The 23892-nt window shown below is 37.8% G+C and overlaps 1 protein-coding gene across 2 annotated transcripts in view; it reads left to right on the top strand.

Moving 5' to 3' along the window:
* Positions 1 to 22411, top strand: part of SERAC1 (serine active site containing 1) — a 24979-nt gene extending 2568 nt beyond the window's left edge. Inside the window, exons 3-17 of one of the 2 annotated variants that reach the window (XM_008637899.2) lie at positions 1079 to 1115; positions 1426 to 1562; positions 1883 to 1972; positions 2899 to 3030; positions 4594 to 4715; positions 6737 to 6865; positions 8197 to 8310; positions 9597 to 9759; positions 11980 to 12130; positions 12860 to 13001; positions 13773 to 13873; positions 16903 to 17000; positions 17536 to 17718; positions 18085 to 18228; positions 20147 to 22411. In XM_008637899.2, the coding sequence (XP_008636121.1) occupies positions 1079 to 1115; positions 1426 to 1562; positions 1883 to 1972; positions 2899 to 3030; positions 4594 to 4715; positions 6737 to 6865; positions 8197 to 8310; positions 9597 to 9759; positions 11980 to 12130; positions 12860 to 13001; positions 13773 to 13873; positions 16903 to 17000; positions 17536 to 17718; positions 18085 to 18228; positions 20147 to 20277 (1874 nt within the window). In that variant the 3' untranslated portion in view covers positions 20278 to 22411. Of the gene's footprint in view, positions 1 to 1078; positions 1116 to 1425; positions 1563 to 1882; positions 1973 to 2898; positions 3031 to 4593; positions 4731 to 6736; positions 6866 to 8196; positions 8311 to 9596; positions 9760 to 11979; positions 12131 to 12859; positions 13002 to 13772; positions 13874 to 16902; positions 17001 to 17535; positions 17719 to 18084; positions 18229 to 20146 lie in introns of both variants that reach the window. The other variant, XM_017739522.1, reaches the window with a different exon arrangement.
* Positions 22412 to 23892: the final 1481 nt, after the last annotated feature.

The raw sequence follows: 23892 nt of genomic DNA, 5'->3' as shown, positions 1-23892 counted from the left end.
TCCTTTGTATCTGATTTTTTTTTTTTTGTAACTTCTAGAGCCATGAAATAATTACGTTCATAAACAGTGAATAAAGCTTGTTTCTATTATTTCTTTTTCCTTTTTTACTCAGCTCTGCAGTCTCTCTTGCTTAGTCTCTGCTTTCTTTAGTGCCTTCGGCATATAATGACAATTCTTACAATTCTGAAATTTATTTCTGGGCATTAAAGATAGGATATTTCAATTTCTGCTCTACAGGAAGCATTGCATTTTTTTCTGTTTCAAACTTCTCTGCCAGTTATTTCTTCAACATGTAGCTGCTGCCTCTTGTCCGCATGCAAAATTCTTATGGCCTCACAAAGATGGAAGCTGGTAGCAGTGGTTGTGGGGCAAATCTCCCAATTCATGCTGAGGAAAAGAAATTATTCATGATAGGTGAGATTTGTTCCAGTGGCTTTGCTGCTACTGGTAATGATAAGAGTTTCTCTGTATAGAGATCCTTATATCCAGATAATCATATCAACTTTGTAGGTACAAAGTAGCTGAAATCTGATAGGAATCATTAGGGTTAAAAGGCAAATTGTTGCAAGTAACATGTGTTTGTTATCTGTTCGCTTTATAAATTAGATTCAATGGTATTACTTTTTAAAATACATTTTCTTATGGAGACTCTGCAGGCCTTCTCAAAGAACATACACAGTCCTGTATGTAATATAGCTCCAACATGTAAGAAAAAGCAAACTCCTTAAAATTAGAGTTCCAAATAACTGCTAGTGTTACAGGCAGAGAAAGTTTGTTGATTCTTGTAGCTGAGCAATGAATGCAATTGAGAGGTAGCAATATTCAAAGTAAATAGCACTGGCAGGATACCTGTTTTATCATCTTGCTTAGGAGAGCAGGAAATCCAAATCAAGTAATGTTTTCTCCATTTGTAAATTTTGGTTAATAATTTCCTGGAAGCCAGAGAGCAGTAGAAAATTTTTTTAAAGCTTGTTCTTAATGGCTGGTATTCTTACTGTCTGATTATCAAATGGTAACTGTGTTTATATTGAGGTGATGCACACAACTTTGTTTGACATTTGGTTTTAATTTTTTCAAGGAAAAATTGCAAAGGTAACTGGATCGCTTATACTAGGGTAAGTTGTAACTGATAAGCATATACATAACTTATGTATACAGTTAAAATTTTAATATATGTATCTTCCAGAAAACGTGCTAATATTAGGGGATGTTAGACATGGTAGGATGTAGTCTTGAATCAGAATTTCTGATAGTTATAACTTATTTCAAGTTTTGTAGCCTTTTCTGTACTTTGCTAGATCAAAATAATCTGCAGACTATTACATATTTTGTAAAATCTGGATGATTTATACCACTGTAGTTGCTAACCTTTTTTCATTATGTTGTTTTAGTTGATATTCATACGCAGTTTTCTTTTCTTTAAAGAGGTTTTGTATTCATTACATATGAGGTCCTGTCCTTAAATAAGTTACTGCAAATTGATACTCAAGCTCTACATCAAGAAAAACTTAAATCCTATGTATACGTACGTACAGCTTCTCTACGTCCAAGTGAATATCAAGGTAAGATACATAATTGTTTGAGTTCTGAAAATAGAATTCTAAGAGAATAGAATGTTTCTGGAAGTTTCCTTATATAACAAGGAAAGTTATATTTCCTGAGGTCTGTTACCAAGAAATGTCACCAAATTTATTTTAAGCTGCTGACTGTATTTTTTTTAAGATATTTTTTTCTATACGTAGTTCTCTATATGTGAGATAATTCTCTTTATATAATGTCTGTATGTATGTGTGTGTGTGTATTTTTTTCCCATATATTTTTGAAAAGTGATGTGAGGGAACTGTCTTTCAGAACTTCTAGTAATATAAAAATACTCTTGTAGGGATCACATACAAAGCCAGAAAAGAAATCCATAAAGCAGTGAGAAAAATTCTAGAAACAGAAGCTAAAATCTTCCGGAGACCTTTTAATGGTAGGTATTGAAAGCAGGACTTTATGTATGATGATTATTTCTTAACAGTAAGAAGTAGGGCATTTAGCAAGTAAAATATTTTTTCTCACAAAGTTACCATGTTCTTTTCTTCCTGAAACAGTGATAATATAGCTTATAATTTCTATATTAATATGGATTACATGTTAGTTGTCTATTTTCTATGTATTAAAACAATTTCTTTTCTTAAAGTAAGTGAAAGTGATGGTTAAGAGGAGATTTGAGGGTTGGTTTTTTCCTTGTTCCAGAAGAGATTTAAAACTTAAGTTACCAGGTTAATATTTGATACCAGTTTTGTGTACAAAAGGTATTTGTGGGATGAAATACTCTTAAATCTCATTTTAGAAAAGTGTGCTATGTTTTCATCAAAATTGACAATATTAACTGAAAGCAGCACACTTTTTTGGAACAGTGTTGCTGCTTTTTCGAGTAATTTAAAACAAGAATTTCCATTTATATAAGAAACTGTGCTCCTGAGGCATGCTGTCTATTGCCATTTAACTCTCCGTTAAATGATTATAGCAATGTGCATCTCCATTGTGTCATCCTATGAAATTAATTGTTCAAGGTCAGAGCCTCAAGAGTTGCTAACAATTTGCAGCTCCTGCTGTTAATTCTGATTGGTAAGCGCCAGCCAGGGGTTGTGGGTGTCACATAGGTATGAAATATCGACTTGGTGCCACTAAAATGAGTCAAACTCACCACTTCAAGACCAGCATTTTACTGATGCCATTCTGTAGTTGTTTATTGTACTAATTTAATGTTAAAACGTTACCCTCTGAATTACTGTGAACGAGTAATATTCAGATATTAGAAAAAAACATGTTTCCTTATTCAGCACAGAGAAACATGGCTGGTTAAAATGTTCATTAATAATAACTTGGATTTTATTTGTTTCCTGGTCAAAGAACAATTCAGTACCTTTGATGGAGAAGATCATGAGTGTGCCTTATGGCTTCTCTTAAAGAGAAGTCAGTCAGAAGACAAAGCAGTCCGACTGCAGGCTGTACAAGACCTGGCAAGCAACAGTCACTGGCATGGTAATGTATGCTGATGTAGCCTAATTTGTCCCAGAAAGTCCACACAGTCTCAGTTAGCTGTTCCAAGTCTGCTGACAACATGAAGAAAAGCTAGTAGCTGCAGGAAGCATAAATATGCTGGGAAACTTGGTCTAAGATGTGGGGGAATTATTTACATTTCAAGTAGGTGTTCTTTCCTAGTACCCGGACACAGTGTGAGTGTCTGCAGAGCAGGCCTCTCTCTGTTTCCCCACCAGAGATTTGTAACCATTGCTGTGGTGTGGAAGAGCAGTTCATGCTCATTAATTCCTTGGGCTTTCTGTTGGGACTGCTAACACAGTCTCAAGTTTTGGCAGTGATTTTTTTTTTATAAGGCTCTGTAGGAGTGAGTTTAAGGCCATGGTTAAATTAATAAAAATTGGTTAGGAGCTGATAGGTAGTAATGACAAACCAGAGGTAGAGGGTTTGTATGTGCAAGCATTATCTGTAAGCCATTTTTTGTCCTAGTTATTACTTAATAGTAATAAGTTCTCCCTCTTGCTCTAGCAACAGATATCCTTGAAACCCCAAGTAAAGGGGAGGTGTGGGTATGTGTATTTGTGTTTCCTCCTCTCTCCTCCATCACCAAGCTACATAAACTAGGTGACATTCTATTCTTGACATTCTATTCTGGACTCTCATTCTGGTAATTTGGTCAGTTGTGGATCTTTCACTCTTCCAGGGCAATTCCACACTGGGATTTATCTTGTTTCAAATTGCCTCTTTAAAATTCTAAGTAATTTCCACAGGGAATTTACACCAGTAAACTGTTTGAAAACATTTGAAAGCTAGGATGTACGAAAACTGAAACTTTGTCCTTTGTAGAAGAATACTGTTAGCAGGTGATTTCAGGATCTCAGAGCCCAAGATGTCCAGTATCAGGAATTCAGTTGCTTTTTATCTCCCTCTTTCTGTAGTGCTCATTGTTGTAGTATTTGGATGTTTCACAAACACTGATTATTGTTGTCAACTGCCTCATGAGGAAAACAGGATTTTTTTAACCTGATACTTCAAAACCAAGTCATAGAAAGTTTAGGACTGAAAGTATGTGCTAATGTTTCACAGCTAGGACCAAAGTGTTCAGCTCCAGTGAGTTCAGTTTGCAGGTATAAATGATCTCCACCAAAGAAAAAATACTGCCAATCTGCAACTGTGAAAAGTGTATTTTAAATGGCTTCTCAGTTTTGTTCTAGAATTGTATAACAATAACAGGAATAGAAGGAAATTTTTATGGAAAAAAGTATTGATTTACATCAAGGTTATATTTTCTTTTCCTTCCGTTTGCCACTGAATTATCAAACTGGCCTTTAATGAACAGTTAGTGCCCAGGTGTATTTCAGCTCAGTATAGTGCTGGTCTAAAATCTGCAGTTTTTAACTTTTGGCATCTGTGGTTATAAAATCAAAGGATTTTTTTAAAGTAGGCTGTGGAGAGATGGTTCTTCTTTTCAAGTATGTTTACGAAGTAGATCACAAACTACATGTAAAACAAAATTAAATATTTAAAGTTAGGGTTAAAACTAATAGTGAAATTCTTGTACAACAGATTATCAATATGGCACAGTTGCTCAAACCTGTGATCAAAGGACTGCTATAGGTTTGGCTCGATCCAAGGATGTCGACCGTCGCTTTTTCCTGCCTCCACCACCACTGCCAAAAATAAAGACTGTAAGTAAAGGAAAAGTAGGTATTAGATGATTCTTAGTTGCTTCTTTTTACTGCTTTTGTTGTTGTTAACTGTTTAAAGTGGAGTTCTTCTAAAGTAACTAACTGGTAGTAAAATTAGGACCCAAATGTATGATATACCCCTGGGGTGTATCTGTGTTAACAAGTGGCATGGTGGAAAGAAATAAGGTTGCAAGCATTGATAAATTGTTGTTCTTGGACTGTATATCCAGTTTACATATTTACAAACAGTGAAGTCTGTGCCAGTTACCAGTCTGACAGAGGCACTGCTTGTCTATACCCAATAGGCAGTGTGAAGAAATCATGCCTTATTGACACTGACAGAATCCTACACATAGAGCTCCTGGAGGCCTTTGCCTCCTCAGTACTACTGTGGTGCTCTGCTGTAGGCCCACCTCTTCACTGCCAGCTTTTGGGTGCCAACAAATCCTTATTGGATAAATTTGGCCTTGCTTTCGTTTAACGTTAATTTTTACGTGTGTGTGTGTATATATTATATATATGTATGATGGCCTGAGGAGTCATGTCATCAGCTTCTTCAATAAACAGCTGGCATATGAAATATAGTATATAAGGTATTTTGTAATGCTATAAGAATGAATAATGCAGAAGGCCCTTGTCAAAAAATACCTGTGTATCTTATTCAACAGAACTCTGAATATGTGCTTTGATTGGTAGTGATATTCTCAGTTTTTGCTTTCTTGTCTTTGTTACGTTATGTGATAGCAGATCTGTACCTGTCAGTCCTTAAATACTAGGTTACACTAGTATATGGTAATGGATATATATTTACAGCAGTATGATTGCTAGATGATTGAAGCTAAGAGTTGCCAATCTGCTGCTTAGGAAGTTGAAGCAAATCATTGTGGCAGCTCTACACAAATAAGTCTCCATCTCTTATTTTATCAAGGATTGGAATAACTGCAAGTTCCATGACTGTGGGCAAGTGAAATTACTTTGTTGAATCTATCAAACAATATATGGATTGTTAAATGAATACTTACATTAATTTTTTAGACAAAACCTTAAATGTCTTTATTTTTTACTAGTAATTTATGCATTCATTTTAATGGTGCAGCACCAAAAGCACAGCATCACAAGCTGGTGAATGGGGAAGGTGATTGTCCCACTCTGCTCTGCACTGGTGTGCCTTGAACACTGTGTGCAGTTTTGGGCACCACTCTATAAAAAAGACATTAAGCTATTAGAGAGGGTCCAAAGGAGGGCAACAGAGATGGTGAAGGGCCTTGGGGGAAGCTGTATGAGGAGTGGCTGAGATCACTTGGTCTGTTCAGCCTGGAGGAGACTGAGGGGAGACCTCATCACAGTCTACAACTTCCTCATGAGGGGAAGCTGAGAGGCAGACACTGATCTCTTCACTCTGGTGACCAGTGAGAGGACCTGAGTGAGTGGCCTTGAAGCTCTGTTAGGAGAGGTTTAGGTTGGATATCAGGAAAAGTTTTTCATCCAGAGGGTGATTGAGCACTTGAACAGGCTCCCTTGAGAAGTGGTCATGGCCCCAAGCCTGACAGAATTCAAGCAGCTTTTGGACAATGCTCTCGGGCACATGGTGTAATTCTTGGGGATGGTCCTGTGCAGGGCCAGGAGTTGGACTTCTGTGATCCTTGTGGGTCACCTGCAATTCTGAGTATTTTATGATTCTATGAAAATTCTGTGTAGTTAAGGGGGAACTTTTAAGTTTCCTCTGCCAAGAGGAACTGGTTTTTCTTCTGCTCTTTGGAGCCATTAGAATAAGGCCACCAAAGTATGAAGTGTAAAGCTTGCTTTTCATCACTTATTTGGTGGTTTTAGAATTACCAGTTTCCAAAGTCTTTACAGGTATAACTATTAAACTGAAGTTGCAGAGCACTTAAGTCCAGGGTTCATATTTTATGGCCTCATTAGTATGACTGATTCCATTATTTCAAATACTTCTTTCTTCTGTGTTTTGCTGCATGCTTTGAACAAAAAACCTAAAAGCTATTTGTGCTTGCTTCTCACAGGATTATCCCATAGAAGATGAACTTCGCTTGTTGTTGGTATCTTTACCTCAGACTGGTCTTGATCCATGTGTCCAGTACTTCACATCTCTTGCATTACGTGAAAGTAGCCAGACTCTTGCTGCACAAAGGGTGAGTTTCCATCTGCAGAACAGAACTGTTTGGGTTCTTTGTTCCTGCAGAGCTCAGAGATACAAACCTTTTTCCATATTTTTGATCGTTGTAAGAGGAAGAGAAGTACAGACACTTTGTGATTGTAGAACATAAGCAAAATCTCTTGTAAATACAGTGTCTGCTTGAAAGCTTGTTTATATTTCCCAGCTGTACTAGTTGAAAGGTCTAGTGCAAGATTATATTTTATCTTCCCGTTAAGCAGACATTTCAACACTCTGTCCAAGACTTTCTTTCCCCTTGTGCTCATAAAATTTTTCACATTCCATCTTACTGTTGTTTGAATGTTCTTTTACTGATGAGTTTATTAAACCTCTGTTAAGTCTATAGTAAAATGGTAGGTTGTTAGCACACCTTAAATAGTAAACTCTGTTACATCACATGGAAATGTCTCCCTGAAACAGGTCCCCGTTACCAAACCAGAATTGGAGTAGTCTATGGTCTGTTTGGACTTGGATCTAGGAATGCTTCAACTCTGTCTGTGCAACAACTTCCTAAGTGGCTTTAGGAATGTTGTTTAAAGTGCCGTTATTATTATTTTAAAGTAATATTTGTTATGTCAGTTTCATCCACTCTCTCGTGAATTTTTTGTTGTTGTTGTTGAAAAGTTCTGACTTCTTTAATCGGTGATTGTTATTTTTTATAAGATGCAATAACAAAAATGAATGTCATTTTAATAACAATGCTTGTCAATCTTCATTTATAAAGTTTTCACAGTGCAATAACTCTTTATTTTCTATGACAGAGTTATGTGTGCTATTTTTACACTATCACTCCTTTGTTGTTTTCACAGCCAGAGCTCGTGCTACAAAGGGAGCTTTGGTAAGACACCACACTTGGAAGTATTTTGATTTTTGTTGAGGTTATGTTGGTCTTTCTGCTGCGTGATTAAGAGACTGGTCTTCAGAGGCTGTGCCACATACTGAAGACCTTTTTCCCTCCTCTTCTAATTTTTGCAAGTCTAAAGATAATCTGATTCTTGCTTTTTTATGCTTAAGCAAATGATCTTAAAAGATGACATTCATTAACAAAATAAGAATCCTACATTTTCCCCTTTATTGTATGTTTTGAACTTAATAGACTAAGGAGACTACAGACTTCCAGTTAAAAATAGTGAATACTTTAATGATGTACTGTTGCTTAATTTGTACATTTTGAAAAGTGCATGCATGCTGTGCACTCTTAAAAGAAATTTCTGTAGATCATTACACACTTAACATTCTAGTTTAGAAATGCTTTTTTTTATGTAGCCATTTGAAATGTGTTATAATTTTTACTGTGTTTCATTTCAGGGAGGCTTATGGTGTTTTGGAGGAAATGGACTTCCATATTGTGAGACATTGAGTAAAATCCCTTCAGAGACAGTGGAACTCTTTTGCTTGCAGGCTTTAGTACAGCATTCTAAGGTAGTTTGTCCTTTAAACTGTAACTGAAAAGCTACATTTATAGACGTTCCTTTGTAATGGACTCTCATGTACTGGGAAGGAGTTGTCCTTTCCTTGTCTCCTACCCCTCACTCTTTCTGTAAGAATGTTCAAACAACTGAGACAGGTGTGAAATGAACACATTTGTATAACAAACTAGTTTTTTTTTCCTCAGGGGGAAGTGTATGTAAGTTTTGTTGTTGTTTCTAATACGCCCTTACAAGTTCCCCTGTACTATACCTGTATGTATCATTCAAGAAGTAAAAAAGCAGCTCTGAAATTCCAGGTTTCTACAAAACAAAATAGCCTTGTGAATTCACTCTAATCAGAAACCAGAACAGAATGCAAACCATACCCATACATAAAGGTATTCTTTGGGTAGAACATTGCACAGCAAGCAGCTAATACAGTGTCCTTCCCAGGACCAGTCTGTTTTTTGCAGACACAGATGAAGAGCGTGGAAGATATTTTGTAACAGTGATTCTTCTTGTTTCCTATTGCTACATTCTTCTGTGTACACTTAATTGTTCGCAAGCCTAGAACACTGAGAAACAGTGTTGAGAACACCAAATTGTTACTGATAGTAGGGATGGATAAAGTGCAGTTTCCCAGTACTCTTTTCACATCTTCCATATACATAGAAATTCTGACTTAGTCTAGAATTTGTTATATTCTAGATTTTCAGTTTAAGCAAGTTGTGACTGTACTCATTCCAAATGCCTGTTGAAAGCTGCAGACTCGAGGATATCAGCAGTTCCAAAGCTACCACACATATTCATCTGGACTAAATTGTTGCCCTTAGGATCAGTAATGATAGCAGTACTAGCTGGAATGCAAAAAAAACTTTTTCATTTCAAAGAGAAGGAATTATAATGATTGCATTTTAGGTGATGGACAAGTGGCTCTGGTTGAGATAGTGCTTTAGCAAATGCAGACAATTGACCTGTTCAGCCTCTTGACCTTGAGTTAAAATTTGATCATGCCAAGTGGAAACCATTTCATATCCCTCAGATGTGAAGAAGAGTAGAGAGGTGGTACTCAGAGTTTTTCAAGTTGTCAATTCATAGAGATCTTGCATTTTGCATATTAAAATACTTATTACTTCTTCAAATATGGCATAATAAATTCTAGATTAATAGTAATTCCTATGAAACAAGGGCTGTGTTATACCTGCTTCTTAAAACTCCCTAATTTGTGAATTAACAGCGTCTAAAGAACCTTTTGCAGAACATCTGTTTATTGTCACTGTATTTACTGTGTAATGCCAGATTTCTTCTCACTGTGATAAAATTGAAGCTAAAGGAGGCCTTCAGTTATTGCAGAGGATATACCAGCTACGTAAAGATTCAGCAAAGATACAGAGGAACATAATTCGCATTATTGGGAATATGGCTTTGGATGAACGCCTTCACTCATCCATAGTACGTGCAGGTAAAAGGAAAGCTGTTTCAGTGGTAGATTTCTACTCCAAAAGTTTCAGATAAATAAAATAAATAAATAAATAGAAAATATCAATGTGTTGTTCTGTGTAAGTCCAAGCTGGCGTCTGCCTGTTAAAAGCCGTGTGCATTTTTAATCTCCGTTATACAAACGGGAAGTAGCAAAGGCACAGGAAAAGACGGTGAGGGTGGTTAAAAATTTGCAATGGCTGTGATAAAAAGAATAAATAACTAGACTAAGACACTTGGAAAAAGCAATTGAAAGAGAATGTGACTAAGATTAATAAAATTCTCTTCACTGGCATAGAGGAGGCAGAGGGAATGGTCATCTGCTGTTAGTTGTAATGCAAGACCAAAGGTTCTTGTACATTATAGAGACAGAAATAAATAGTATTTTTCCATAAACTGCATAACCAAAATAAAACTTGCCACAAAACATTGTGGTAGTTGAAGACTTACAGAGCTTCAAAGAGTGATTAGACAATTCATATAAAGAAAAATCCACAAAGTTCTACACATGGAAACCAGGTTGGCTGCAGAAAACCTGAGGGTATAGACTAGAATCAGCACTATATAATTGTCCTTTTATTGCTCTATTCTTATATTGTTCTGCAGCTTCCACACTGCTCACTTCTGAAGAAAGGCAGCTGGACTATAAAGGCCTTTGTTCTGAGCTCTGGCACCATTCTTAAATTACTATGATTGTTGAAACCATATGTGTAGAAGAAGAGATTGAAACAGGAGACCTGTCAGGAGCTCCCTGGGACAGAGCTCTCAGTACAAAAGGAATTTTAGACAGTGAATCAAACTCCAGAGATGAGCAGTTGGATACTGCTAGTCCAGAGTTGGATAAAGCTTCTCATTTATTGCTGAATGATGCATAAGAAGAAATAACCTCTAAGGTTCTTTTTCTTGCAAAAACTGCTGGGATAGGAAGAAGAAAACCAGCGATATACTGTGTAATAGCTGTGATGGGATATTTGGGGGCAGAACACTTATCTTTGATTCTGAACACTTATTTTTGACTCTTCATCTTGGCTCATTTAAGAGAACTGAAAAACCAGAGATGAAGCCAGTTTTACTCAGACTATCTTGGCAGTCTTCCATTGTGTTTGGAGAACTGAAAGTAGACTTTAGATAGTATTCTTGTTAAGTACAACTTTCACAGTGGTCCGCATATATTCTGCTTAGGAACATAATTTAAATACATTATTCTTAAAAAAAAAATCCTCAAAAAACTCCTCAAAGGTAGTAGCAGTTTTGTTTGTTTGTTCAAAACAAAACTGAAATGTCAATTCGTTCTTTTCCTCAGTCTACAGTGAACTAGCTTGAATTAGCAAGTTACTGACTATACTAGTAGCAACATGGTCTTCAAACAATGCTCATGAAGTAAACTCCCAGGTTTTATTTATGAACTTGACTGTAATGTAGTTGTAATTTATAGGCCACTTTTGCTGTCAGCAATAAGATTTATCAGGATTTTAAAGAAACATGTGCATATGCACATAAAATATATTCCTTTACATTTCTCACTAGTCTCTGAACATTCCCATCCATGTTTAAGAAAATTTTACACCTTAGGTAGAGTATCATAAAGTGTCTGTAAGTCATAGTATCTTTGACTTAAAATTAATGAGGGTTGTATCCAATTTAATTGTCCTATGTTTCTAAGGTATAAATAGTATATAATTTTTAGAATAGGGGAGGTGATTTTAATTACTTAGAGTTTTTCTTACTCTGGATTTTAAAATTAAAAATTACTGTACTTTCACAGCAAGCATCAATTTTTTTACCTGCCATTGCTCCTGTAGGTTGTTTCCTGTGCCTTTCTTATGGTTTAACTTCATTGTCTCCATCTTCCTGGCATTTTACCTGCAAAAAGAGATCTGAGGTCTGTTCTTGCTACAACTGTGCTGACCTGCTGATACACTTCCTTTTTATTCTGAGAAGGGGTTCTCCTTCAGATCATAAGCTGAACAGTAAAATACGTTGCCACCTTGCCACTCTGAGTTTTTGAATTTTGGAGATTCCACTTACCTAGCCTTGGCTTTCCTGAAGTAAAGAGTAGATTGAAATAATTTATTTTGACATTACCATTCTTAAGTTTTAACATCTATTTTCAGAAGTATAGTTTGATGGGTGATGTTTCTGAATTCTGTTGTTTGGATGATGTTTCTATTAGTTAACCTGCCACTTCATTTTCTCAATGTAGGTTGGGTTTCTGTACTTGCTGAAGTAATGAAATCCCCACATGTCATTCAGTCTTCTCATGCATCCAGAGCTTTGGCTAATCTAGACAGGGACACGGTGAAAGAAAAATATCCAGATGGTGTTTATGTCTTACATCCACAGTATCGTAGCAGGTAAAGTAGAAGGAGTCATTTTACGTGCTGTACTTGGAGGCACTTGTTCTACTGTTCTGTTACAAAACTTTGGCAGAGTTGACATCAAAGAGCTGCTGTACTGATGTCACCTTGCCCCTCCTGCTCTTTGGTGAGTTGAGAGGACTGAATTTAGATTCTCAAGTGGAAGAACAACAGAAGTGGTTGCAGCAGTCCGTAAATGTGAACAGAGTATTACTGGAATGCATGGAGAAATCTGAACACAAAACATGAAATTAGTTGTTGCTTTGTGTGGGTTGCAACTGTGACACTGCAACTGTGACAAGACACTGCGATACAGTGTCTTGTAATTATTCTGCTGGCAACAGCTCTTGTTGGCCTAAGATGCAGTAAATTTTCATCCTTATTAATAGTGATTGTGTATTTGGGACTGAAGCAGTCTCCAGTGTGGGGTGTCACTTAGTAGTAACTATTCCCTGGGTCATTGGTGTAACTCAGGTTACAGTGAAGCTCTAATATGATGATAAAGCTGGAGCTACCGAGCCACATTAACAGTAGCTGGAGGGAAAGGTCCCTAGTTTTTGTTTTTATCTGAGTATGCTCTTTGAAATACCATGAAGTGTTGTCCATAAGATAAGAAATCACATGTATTGTTAAAAAAAAGCATTTTGGCATCACTTAGGTTAAAAGTTCCAACTTGCTAAAAGAATATGTACCACACATCTCTTAAAATTTCCTTTTGTTGATCAGCCAGCGCATCAGAGCAGACATCCTTTTCATTCATGGTCTTTTGGGAGCAGCATTTAAAACCTGGAGACAGCAAGACATTGACCGGCATTTGGATAAAAAGACCTCAGAAAAGGAAGAGGACTATATTCAGTGCTGGCCAAAGGTAAAAAGACAGTATCATTTTCACATGTGGCTGCTTTTCTCATTAATGAGAGCTGTCCAGAGCATCTAGAAGATTGCTGTCTGGCAGATGTCTCTTTTGAATTCAATTACTTGTAATTTATTATACAAGTAGCAGTTTTTGAGTTCCTGATGATAAATTTTTGTTAATGAGTTGTTTGTTGTTCTTGCATGGAAAAGTCCCTGCAAAGTTTTATATTCTCAACATCTTTCGCATGCTAGTGAAAGAGGAGGCAATGGCTGCTTTCCTTATGCTCTCTGTTTTTTTTAGTGGAATGTTATTGCTGAGGAAAAGATTTATAAAATAGCATTTTAAATTAACTTCCCTTTCTTACATAGGTGTCTGAGTACCTCACTTTGTGCAGGTTGCCATTTAAGGGTTGTTGGTGAATAAGTAACTACTGCTCCAAGCAAACTCACACCTGTATAGCCACTAAAGTATCTCTGTGAAATATGAACTGTTTAGTCCTGTTGGTAATCTTAGTAACTCTTGTTTCACCCAGGAGAGGGAGCCAGCAATGCACGAGTTAGAGATGAATCTTCATTCTTTGCCTGCTTTGTGGCTCAGGAGCAATCTAGAGTTCAGCAAGTAATAACAGAATAATAATTGAGGTATAAAATGTATTTGGGGATTAACTGAAGAGCAAAAATCTTGCTTGATATTGTCCTCATAGTAGCATCTTTCCTCCATTGCTTGCAAGAGTTTAAGTACTTTAATTATAAGCTCCTTTGGTTTTGCTTTTCTTTAATTTAGACATGGCTTGCTTCAGACTGTCCTTCCCTTAGAATCATATCTGTGGAGTATGACACCCATTTGAGTGACTGGAAAGCAAAATGTCCTGTTGAGGCTCACAGGTAACAAAAGCAGCATCTGCAGTTTGGAGGGGGGAGCAGGAAGTAGACCTGTAAAGCTGATCCTTGGGATCACCTAGTGTGAAGGAGTGAATTTAACTTTTCCTGTTGCTTTGAAAAATCAAACGTGGAAAAATACTAAGTATAGTCATGGTACACTTAAGTTTTTAGCCTCATGAATAGCTACATATGGCAATTGCATTAATTCTTACAGTCTGTTCCTCTTCATGTTAAGGGACACAGTAAATTATACTATTGGTTAATGAAAATACAGCATAAACTTTATATCTTAAGGTGAGTATTTTTTAAAGTGACACAATAATGCTTCATAAGCACAGCAAAAAAAATCACTGTACTGTGGCTTTATACTCCGGATAAAATGAAGCATATATTTTCATAGAATCGTTTAGGTTGGAAAAGACCCTTCAGATGACCAAGTATAACCGTTTACCCAGCACTGCCAAGGCCACCACAAAACCATGTCCCTAAGTGCCACATCCACTAGCCTTTTAAAAACTTCCAGGGATGAGCTCAACCACTTCCTGCGCAGCATGTTTCAGAGCTTTACAACCCTTTTGAGGAAGAAATTTTTCCTAATATCCAACCTAAACCTTCCCTGGCACAGCTTAAGGCTGTTATCTCTTGTCCTGTCACTGGTTCCCTGGGAGGAGAGGCCAGTCCCCACCCGGCTACAACCTCCTTTCAGGTGGCTGTAGAGAGTGGTAAGGTCTTCCCTGGGCCTCCTTTCTTCCAGGCTAATCAATCCCAGTTCCTTCTGCCTCTCCTCACAGGACTTGTGCTCCAGACCCCTTCACTGGCTCCATTGCCTTTCTCTGGACCTGCTGTAGCACCTCAATGTCTTTGCTGTAGTGAGGGGCCCAAAACTGAACACAGGACTCGAGGTGCTGCCTCACTAATCCCTTCCCTAGTCCTGCTGGCCACACTGTTTCTGATATAAACATACTTTTATTCAAAAAATGGTACTTTGATGATAAAATATGACAACGGTATCTGATTCAATCAGAGTGTAATTGCCCTTGCCAGAGGAATGGTGTTTTTACTGACCTTGAACAGGGTAGGTCAGAGGAGGATGCTACCATCAAATGTGTTCCTCATGAAAAATAAAAACACTTTGGGCCTGTAAAGGTTTTTTGTCTTTAATAGAATTTGGTAATTAAGTTCAGTGATCTTTAAATCAGAATCCTTCAAACATTTATGCAGATACTTAAGCATGTAACTAGTACTGTAAATTTGACTTGTGTTCTGCAGCAGAGGCATGTACATGGCTGCTTACAGGTTAAGAATCTGAAAATTAATGATGTTTTTTGTGCAGGGAAGAAAAAAATTCAACATGTGTATAATAGACTGGGAACTCTGTGCTTGTTCATTCCCTCTTCCCTCTGGCTATATGAACGATCAGTGCAATTATTGCATTAAAGAAAACATGGAAGCAGGGGAAAAAACAAGGAAGACATGACTGTTAATGTGCCTATTTGAAATTAGGCAGAAAAATGACAGTAAGAAGCATGTAGGTGGTTACCTGTGCAGGTCCAAAGAAGACTGGAATTGGCTTTAAGTTGCACCAGGGGAGGTTTAGATTAGGTATTAGGAAAAACTTCTTCACTGAAAGCATTGTCAAGCCCTGGAAGAGGCTGCCCAGGGAAGTGGTTTATTACCTCTGTCGCTGGAGGTAATAAGAAGGCAGATAATGCCCTTAGGGACCTGGGTTTGTGGTGGACTTGGCCATCCACCTTGGGCTAACAGTTGGACTCAATGGTCGTACTGGTCTTTTTAACGTAAGTGAATTCTATGATTCTAAGAAAACTCTTCCTGTGTCTGTCTGGAGTAAGTATGTTAAAAGAAATAAACATATATTTCCTTTTGTTTTCCTAAGGTAACGTCTTTTTCATTACAAAATAGAAAATTACATTAGCTGCTATTTATGGTCACCCAACCATAGTATTTGATCATTTTATAATTTGATACGGCTAATAATAAATGAAAGATATTGAAGATATTTCTAACTAGTGGGAGCAAAGAGGTCGCAGTAGAAACACAACCTTACGTTTGCTCTTAAATGTATGGTCTCATTCACTGCTTCAGAAGTGAATTTTTATGTCTCTCTGCTAGCCTAGAGCATACTGTTCAACTGAAAAGACACATTTGATTATCCTTTTCATATGTGTTATAAAGCAATTTCTGGTGAGAATGCTGAGATCAATAGAGACGAAGTGAATTCTTTTGCACGGTGGTTGCTCCCACGTCCTGATGTTTTCATTACCCAAGGGCCTTCTGTGTTTGATTCTTGTTACACTGCAAGGAGTAATGTAAAGTGCTAATGTGGCACTTCCAAGCTTGGATTGGGAATTGGCATTGGTTTTGTTTTGGTTATACTGCAGATTCATTTTAAACCTCTGATGTGTAGCTTATCCTTTCCAGAGCTCAGTCTTCTCATTTATAACATGGAGATTATTGTGCTTTCAGTACTTTTCAGCACTATTCCAGTATAAAGCATTTGGAGATTGTTGTCTGGCAAATGTAACTGACATTAGCTGTGATTTTTTTTTTTAACTTATCGGTTGATCATGCACATAGTTTTTAAATTTCTGTATATTGCTCTACATTTTGAGCATTGTTTAGCAAAGTACATGAGGTTTGTTCATGTTGGAGGGAGTAAAGTTCATTATGTGCTGATGTCGCTTTCATAGAATAAAAATTGTTTTGCTACAATGTGTAAATGAAACTATCTAAAACTCCATAAAACAGCTTGCCAAGAAAGCAGAAATGTTTGCTGAGCAAAATTAAAATAAAACTTTCTAGCAAGAGCAGGAAACTAGCTCAATTCCCATTGACCTTCTGAAGCCATCCTTACAAAAGTTTTTGGCCTTTTTCAATGTGGAAACAATAATTAAATTGTTAATATTTGTTTACCAAATTCACTTTCATAAATGTGCAGCACTAAAATTCATTGTGGTTTAACATTGCCTTTTAACCTGTCATGCTCCATTATGCCTGTGTTTGTTTCTTTGCAGGAAGTCTATTGCTTTCAGGAGCAGTGAGCTGCTTGACAAGCTCAAAGCTGCTGGGATTGGAGACAGACCACTGGTGTGGGTATCCCATAGCATGGGTGGTAAGCATGTTGCCTGTTTCATATAAAGCATTTATTTGCAGTTAGAATTCAGAATAAGCCATTAACCAAATTCAGGTAAAAATGCAATTATTCAGAATAGTTCATTTAAAAAATTGGCAAAGACCTAAAAATGAAAAACAGATTTCTACTTTCTTACTGCATTATATTTAATAGCATATACATTTTGAAAGGATTTTTAGTGCTGTTTGTTCTTACTGTGTTGATTTAAAAACTCAGTTGAAATTCATGTAAATGGAAATCCAAAGGCAAAATTTTCTCCATGATCAGGCATATAGTAAATGTCATTAGCAACACATAAAGCAAATCAAAATTGGATTTGCATCATTCATTGACATTTTATATTGATGCCTCCTCAGGCTTGGTTTGGGTTTTTTTCAAGTTAATCTTACATATTTGACAATCTAAGGACTAATCAACCAAGGCAAGAATGTGGTAGTTGTTTCATGGTTAATATAGCATGATCATTATTTCACAGTGATTTAAATCCTTGCATTAATTCAGCTTCTGTTGCCAGGTCTTCTAGTCAAAAAGATGCTGGTGGATGCTTCCAAGAATCCAGAAATGGATAAAATTGTAAACAACACCAGAGGAATCGTATTTTATAGTGTACCTCACCATGGTTCCCAGCTGGCTGAATATTCTATAAATGCCAGATACCTCCTCTTCCCGTCTGTGGAGGTTAAAGAACTCAGCAAGGGTATGTTCACTTTGCTACCATCTAACAACAGGGAGCCTGCTAATCTGTTCATGGTGCTTTGGGGTTTTTCATCGTGCTATCAGAAAAAGCTGGGTGAAAACAACAAACCCCCTTTTTTGTGTTTTGGGTTGTGTGTTGAATTATTGCAAGTAATTCTGAGTAGCTGTTTCATTTGATTGCAGAGGTGAGAGGAAAAGGGGGAGTCAGAACAAGTTGTTGCATATGCTAGTTGGAAAAAGGGGATTACAAACAAAATGCTACTACTTTTACTGTCATAGTAATAAAAACATCTCTTTAGCAATGCACTCTTGCCAGAAAAATGCTATAATCTTATAACACTGCAAAAACTATGTTGCTCTTTTTCAGATTCTCCTGCCCTTAAAGAGCTGAATGATGACTTCTTGTCTTTTGCCAAAGACAAGAAATTTTCAGTGCTGAGTTTTGCAGAAACCCTACCAACACACATAGGCAGCATGATAAAACTGCATGTTGTACCTGTGGAGTCAGCAGGTAAGTGAGAAATAGCCATTTAATTTATTTAATTTGGTATATATTGATGTATCATTGACAATGAGAAAGGGTTATAAATGTTATGGTAGAAAAACCTAGAAAAATGCATCTGTTGTGGTGTGGGGGGTTTTGTTTAAACTTTTGACTGAGCCTCCCAGCTGAGATCAGAAGCAGCTATGTTTAGATCTTAGAACAGCAGTTTGTTTGTTTGGATTTTTCTAAATGAGAGTGAGGCTTGTTGAAGAAAGGAGGATAGACCCTGATCTAATGTTACACTGTTGGAGTCCTTTCCTCTGTAATTATGACTACTTGCGGTTTATCTTTCTATAGGTAAGCTGAATAGTGTTTCAGATGCTTCTGTAAATTCCAGCTATTTCCTCCTTTAAAAAGCTAAGAAAGAAAATTAGTAAACTGCTAAGGGAAGGAAAAAGTCACAAAGCCGGTTTTTAGTGCTGAGAATCCTTTACCTTTCACATCTCATGAACTCAAGCAATAGAGTTTGCCTCCTGAAGAGTTCCCTCCATCTTTTTGCCTTTTGTAGGAAAAGGGAAAACCAGATTATTTTTTTTCCCTTGCTTTTTTTATATGTTCAACTTAGACAACTGTTTCAAGTCTTATATTTTCAGGCTTTCTTTTGCACTGCCCAAGGTATCTGTAAGGCCAGAAACCATTGCTTTGTTAGGTTTTAGATCAGGCTTTCCACCAGCTAAATCCACTAGCTTGAGTGCAAGGTCAGATGCTCTGAAAAAGGTGTACTATACATCCCTGTTTCTCTGAATCACTATTTAACAGTATTTTTACAGTATGTCTTTCTTGAGCAGCAATGTTCTGCAGAAATGTTGCTGATGCACTTTTATTGTCGAGGACTGAAAAACTGGACTTTTTTGTGTTATTATTTAACAAAATAAGATTAAAAAGAGGGCCAAATAACAGAGCCCAAATGAGCACTGTGCACTTGTCATTTTGTAGCATCTCTCTCCTCTGCTAGAGATGACACCCAGTGCAGCACCTAAGTGCTGTTGAAAACCCTTAGAGGGCACATGGCAGTTCAGTAGCAGGACACTCACTCTGTTCAAAACACAGGCTGACAAGCAGGAAGCTCCCTGATTGTTGCATGTCTGCTTGGACACATGAAAGCAGAGCTTTGTCCTGCTCTAGTGTAATCTTACGTGGTTAAAGTTCAAAGCAAAATGGAGGATTTCTCTAGATGAGAAGTGAATAGACAATAAACTGGAATCTGGCAGTAACATCATCCTAACTGGAAAATTGGTAGTAATGGCTGTCAGGAGAGAATAAATGCTGTAGTGTGCCCCAAAATCAGTAGCTGAAAATGGAATATTTGTATTCTACAATTAAGCAATGTAAATATTTCATTTACCTGGAAATGTGTGTAGTGATTTGCAGCATATTTCTATTTCAGGTTCATTCTAGTACAAATTTTAATCTCCACATCAAAGTATTTTTGTAAGGAATATGGGCAGTTAGTGGTGATCAGATTCAAGATACCATGCATTAAACTACGTCCCTGATCATATCAATGCTTAAACCTCAGTCAGGACTGTGCTGTTGGTCAGGTGCTGGTAAATGAACTTTTGTTTCAGCAAAGTTGTCTGTATGGAGAAATGTACATTTGTGTAGTTCGAACAAAGGCAGCAGAACTCTGACCTAATGGTGTAGTGTGCCAGTGTGGGTTTTGTGGCAGCATTGAGCTCTATCTGGCCATAACTGTGTACTGATGCTTTTAGCACATGAAAAAATAATGATGACCAAAGAGTTACATTGAAGATAGGAGAAGTTGCTTTTGAGAGAGAAATTGCTAATGCAAGATGTTCTTTTCAGTTTAGGTCACCTTATGAACTCTGGTAGTTTTCTCTTCTCTTCTCTTTTTTCTTTTCTTTTTTTTTTTTCCCTTTCCCAGACTTAGGAATTGGAGACCTTATTCCAGTGGATGTTAATCATCTAAACATTTGTAAGCCAAAGAAGAAGGATGCTTTCCTGTATCAACGTACACTGAAGTTCATTCAGGATGTTTTAGCCCAAGAACTGTGAGACTGAGGTTTTGCCCTCCTTTCCTGCTTGTGTCCTCTTTTTGGTGTAACACAGAAACTTCTCCTAACATTTGTTAGGGGATCTGCAGAATTACAAGGGTGCTATGTCAATAGTATCTGCTGCTGAATCATTTTCTGTACATCTCAAACTTCAGACACCTCTCCAATTTATTTCTCAAAATACATTCAAAACAAATACAAACTTGACAAAAAGAAAGTGTGTGCCCAGGATATCTTCTTTTAGCAAAAAAAAAAAAAACAACCCCAAGGCTGCTTTGAAAGCAGATAAATATACAGCTGGGATAAAGTCTTATAGAGAGGATTAGAAACTATTAACTGAGGTGGTTATTTGTTGTGTCAAAGGGGAGAAGCGGCATGTGACTGCTGCAAAGTTTTGGTTTATTGTTCATGTTAGGTAGCCTGACTGGAACCTGAAAAAATAGTATCCAAGTGAATGAAGGTGGCATTTTGGTCATGGCCCAGTTACAGGAGGTTTTGTCATTTGCCTTTTTATTTAATAGACCACCCAGATTTGCCAGAGGTCATGGCAACTGTTTTTCTGCATGAGAAAGAGACAGGTTGGTAACTTGCCTTACTTAGAAAATTGTCATTGTTTTAGTCTGTTTGTATTAATGAAAACAAAAAAAGATAAATATTCACCTTCTTGTACATTTCCCTCCTAATCTTAGCAACTTGTGACCTTGCTTTCCTTAGGACAGGGTATATTGGTCAGCCAGGGCAGTTCTGTGCTTGCTCACATTGAAGATGTGCTCAATGGGCTCAGCTCTTCTGCTTTACTCTTGGGACACACTAAGAAGATGGTACATTCAAATCCCTGACTCCTGTTACTCATACAGAAACCTTTCTGTAGCTGATTTAAAGAGGAGCATTGAAAATGGTCAGGTGGAGCACAACAAATGTAGACCCTGACAAGAAAGGTAATGCTTAGAGTTTGGAGCTGAGGTAGAAAAAATTAAAGCAGGAAAAAAATCAGATTGTAAGGCCTCACTGGAAATTACCACAAATGGTTTGGTTTCTTGGGGCCCAAATATGTCTGTTGGTGTAGACACAGAAAAAACAGCAGTGTCTTATTTGACTCTGTTTATGTTTAGGATACCATAACGGTACTGATGAGAAATCAGTATTTTTAGACAGATAAAAAAATGTCAGTGCACAGTCACTTTTTTAAAGTCTTAGATATTTTGCACTGTGGTTAAAAGCAGCCTTGTGTTATTGTGGTCTCTTTACTTCCTTTCTTTACACCTGCAACCCTCTCTGAAACCAAGCATAGGCTGTGTAAGGCTGTGCAGCCTTTGCTGACCATTTGTTAAATAGGGTCTGTGTTGATGACAGGCTTGAGGTGTCTCCTCACGTCACTTCTCTGAGATGGATCCAGTATTACTGCCCTTCAAATGATGGCTGTGAAAGCTCTCAAAGAGGTGGGATGCACCTTGCAATTCTGCATGGACTTGGTGCTGGTGGGCATCGCAGTCCTGCCAGGTCCTGAGGCCAGCCCAGCGGGACACTGCAGCTGAAAATACACTTCTGCAAGTTGAGGGAGTTGTGAAGTAAAGTTCACAAGAGCAGTACAGCACTACACTGGCAAAAAGAGCATTTTTCCCCCTAACTGAGATGTAGGTAAGAACACTCCATGGCAGTATTTTGTATAGAAAATGTAACAGAAATGTCGTAATTTCTAAAGAGCTTTATCTTTTTACACTGTGGTCTAGACTTCAGAGTGTAAATATATTAGTGCACTTTGTATTCACAAAGTAGAGAGTATGTGGAATTCATGGTGAATAGACAAGACTTCTAATAACTGAATGCTTATTTAGTGTGACAAATCTATTGGTTTTAATAGACTTCTTTGGCTTACACGGATTCAGATCAGTGACGTTAAACATTAATCTTAGTAAATGCATCTATGTTTTGTAACTGGAACTCTTAAGGCAGTGTTCTCCTTTTTGTAACTGTATTTATATATGTGTAACTTCTAAAACTAATATTTGGTGGGGGAGTTGTTAGGTTTGGGGGTTTGGGTTTTATTTTTTTGGAATATAGTAATAAAATGTGATTTAAAAAATGTCTTGGATATGTCACAAAGTGTATTAAAGGTTAATGATATGCCGGCTGAATACTCTGGACCATGTTCATTTTGTTAAAGACCTGCATTATTTTTTGGTGATTGTCTTGTGCTGGGACAATGTAACGTTACCCTTCACTTGGGTAAGAGGCACAGTGCTGGGGGCCAACTGCTCAGCCACATTTTGCCAACCTGAACAGTTTTTCAGTTGTGCTCTTGGATTTTGCAGCAATGCCTCCTGAAGTGTATACAGACATTAGTTTGAGGGCCAGCAGGTCTGTTGCATAGCATTCATGTCTGCTTCCCATTAGGAATTGGATGCTTTTGTGCTTCCTGGTGCCACACTAATTGAGAGTAGTGTCTTTCTGGAAATTCTCAGGTCTCAAATTACTCTTTTAATCCCATCCAATGGCTCAGCTGCAGGTGTGTGGCAGGCAGGTTGTGTGTGAGTCATCTGAGGAGATGGTGTTTCATCTGCATTGTGGCATCCAAGAGTAAAATAGTGAGACAGGAAGGGAGGACTAAAAGGGGTTGGTCAGTCCTCTTGCACTTGTTGTCCAGCACTGTGGTATAACTGTGTTGGTGTTTCTAGCAGCAACAGCCACCGAGTGTTCAATTGCTGTGATTACAGTGCTGTGAACTGGCTTTTGCTGGGATTTCTGCTTCCTGGTGCCAGCCGGAGCAGTTGGCTGGAAATGAGAAATTTTCCATCTGGTGAAAATGGCAATTCTGGATGAAAAGGGAAAAGCAAAAATGTTGTTTTGTTACAGTGAAAATTCTAACCAATGTTTCAGTTCTCTTTCTTTTTGTTTGTTTCAGTGGTAAGCCCCCTAAAAAAAGCTACATCAGGCAGTTGCTTTACCAAGGAGAACCACTTACCCACCCCAAACACGAATGCAGCAGAGCAGCCAGATGCCTGCTGCAACTTGAAGCTGCAGTGCTGCGGGCCCTGGGCAAACTCATGTGGTGTCTTGCCAAAGCATTAAATAAGCAGACACTTGTAGACTTGTGTCTGGTAAACCATTCATACCTGGCTTCACAGCTGCCATCAACAATTTTTAGATTGCCAAGGGCTGGGTTCATGACCTGAAAAATGTCATGGGATAACCACTCCCTACAACCCATGTATGTCCCTGAAGGCTGACAGCTAGCTGTCACTGAGGACATTGATTTCCATCGATTATGTCCCAGTGAGGATGGGCAGCAGAGCTGAGAACAGAGCTGTGCTGTGGGTTCCCTGGTTGTGGACATCAAGTAATGAGGGTTCAGGTTACTTGGCCTCTTTTCACGTGGTGGGGGCTGGCTTAATCCCAAATGAGAGGGAAAGCATCACTGCCTCCTGCAGTCTGAGTTTTCTGTAGTGATTTCCAAACCATGGAGCAAGTCTAGCCTTGCTTTGCTTCCGCTGACCATTGAAATTAGAACCAGGTCACAAGCAGGTCACAGGCTCCTGCCTCTGAGAAAACACTTGGCTTGGATGTTAGGCACTGGTGTGGAAGGTAATTTATTGAGACAGGAGATTCCTCATTCTGT

Source organism: Corvus brachyrhynchos, unplaced genomic scaffold (assembly GCF_000691975.1).
Source record: "Corvus brachyrhynchos isolate BGI_N302 unplaced genomic scaffold, ASM69197v1 scaffold14, whole genome shotgun sequence".
Classification (NCBI taxonomy): domain Eukaryota; kingdom Metazoa; phylum Chordata; class Aves; order Passeriformes; family Corvidae; genus Corvus; species Corvus brachyrhynchos.
The sequence above is the reverse complement of the archived record's forward strand: the minus strand, read 5'-3'. Positions and strand labels throughout refer to the sequence as shown.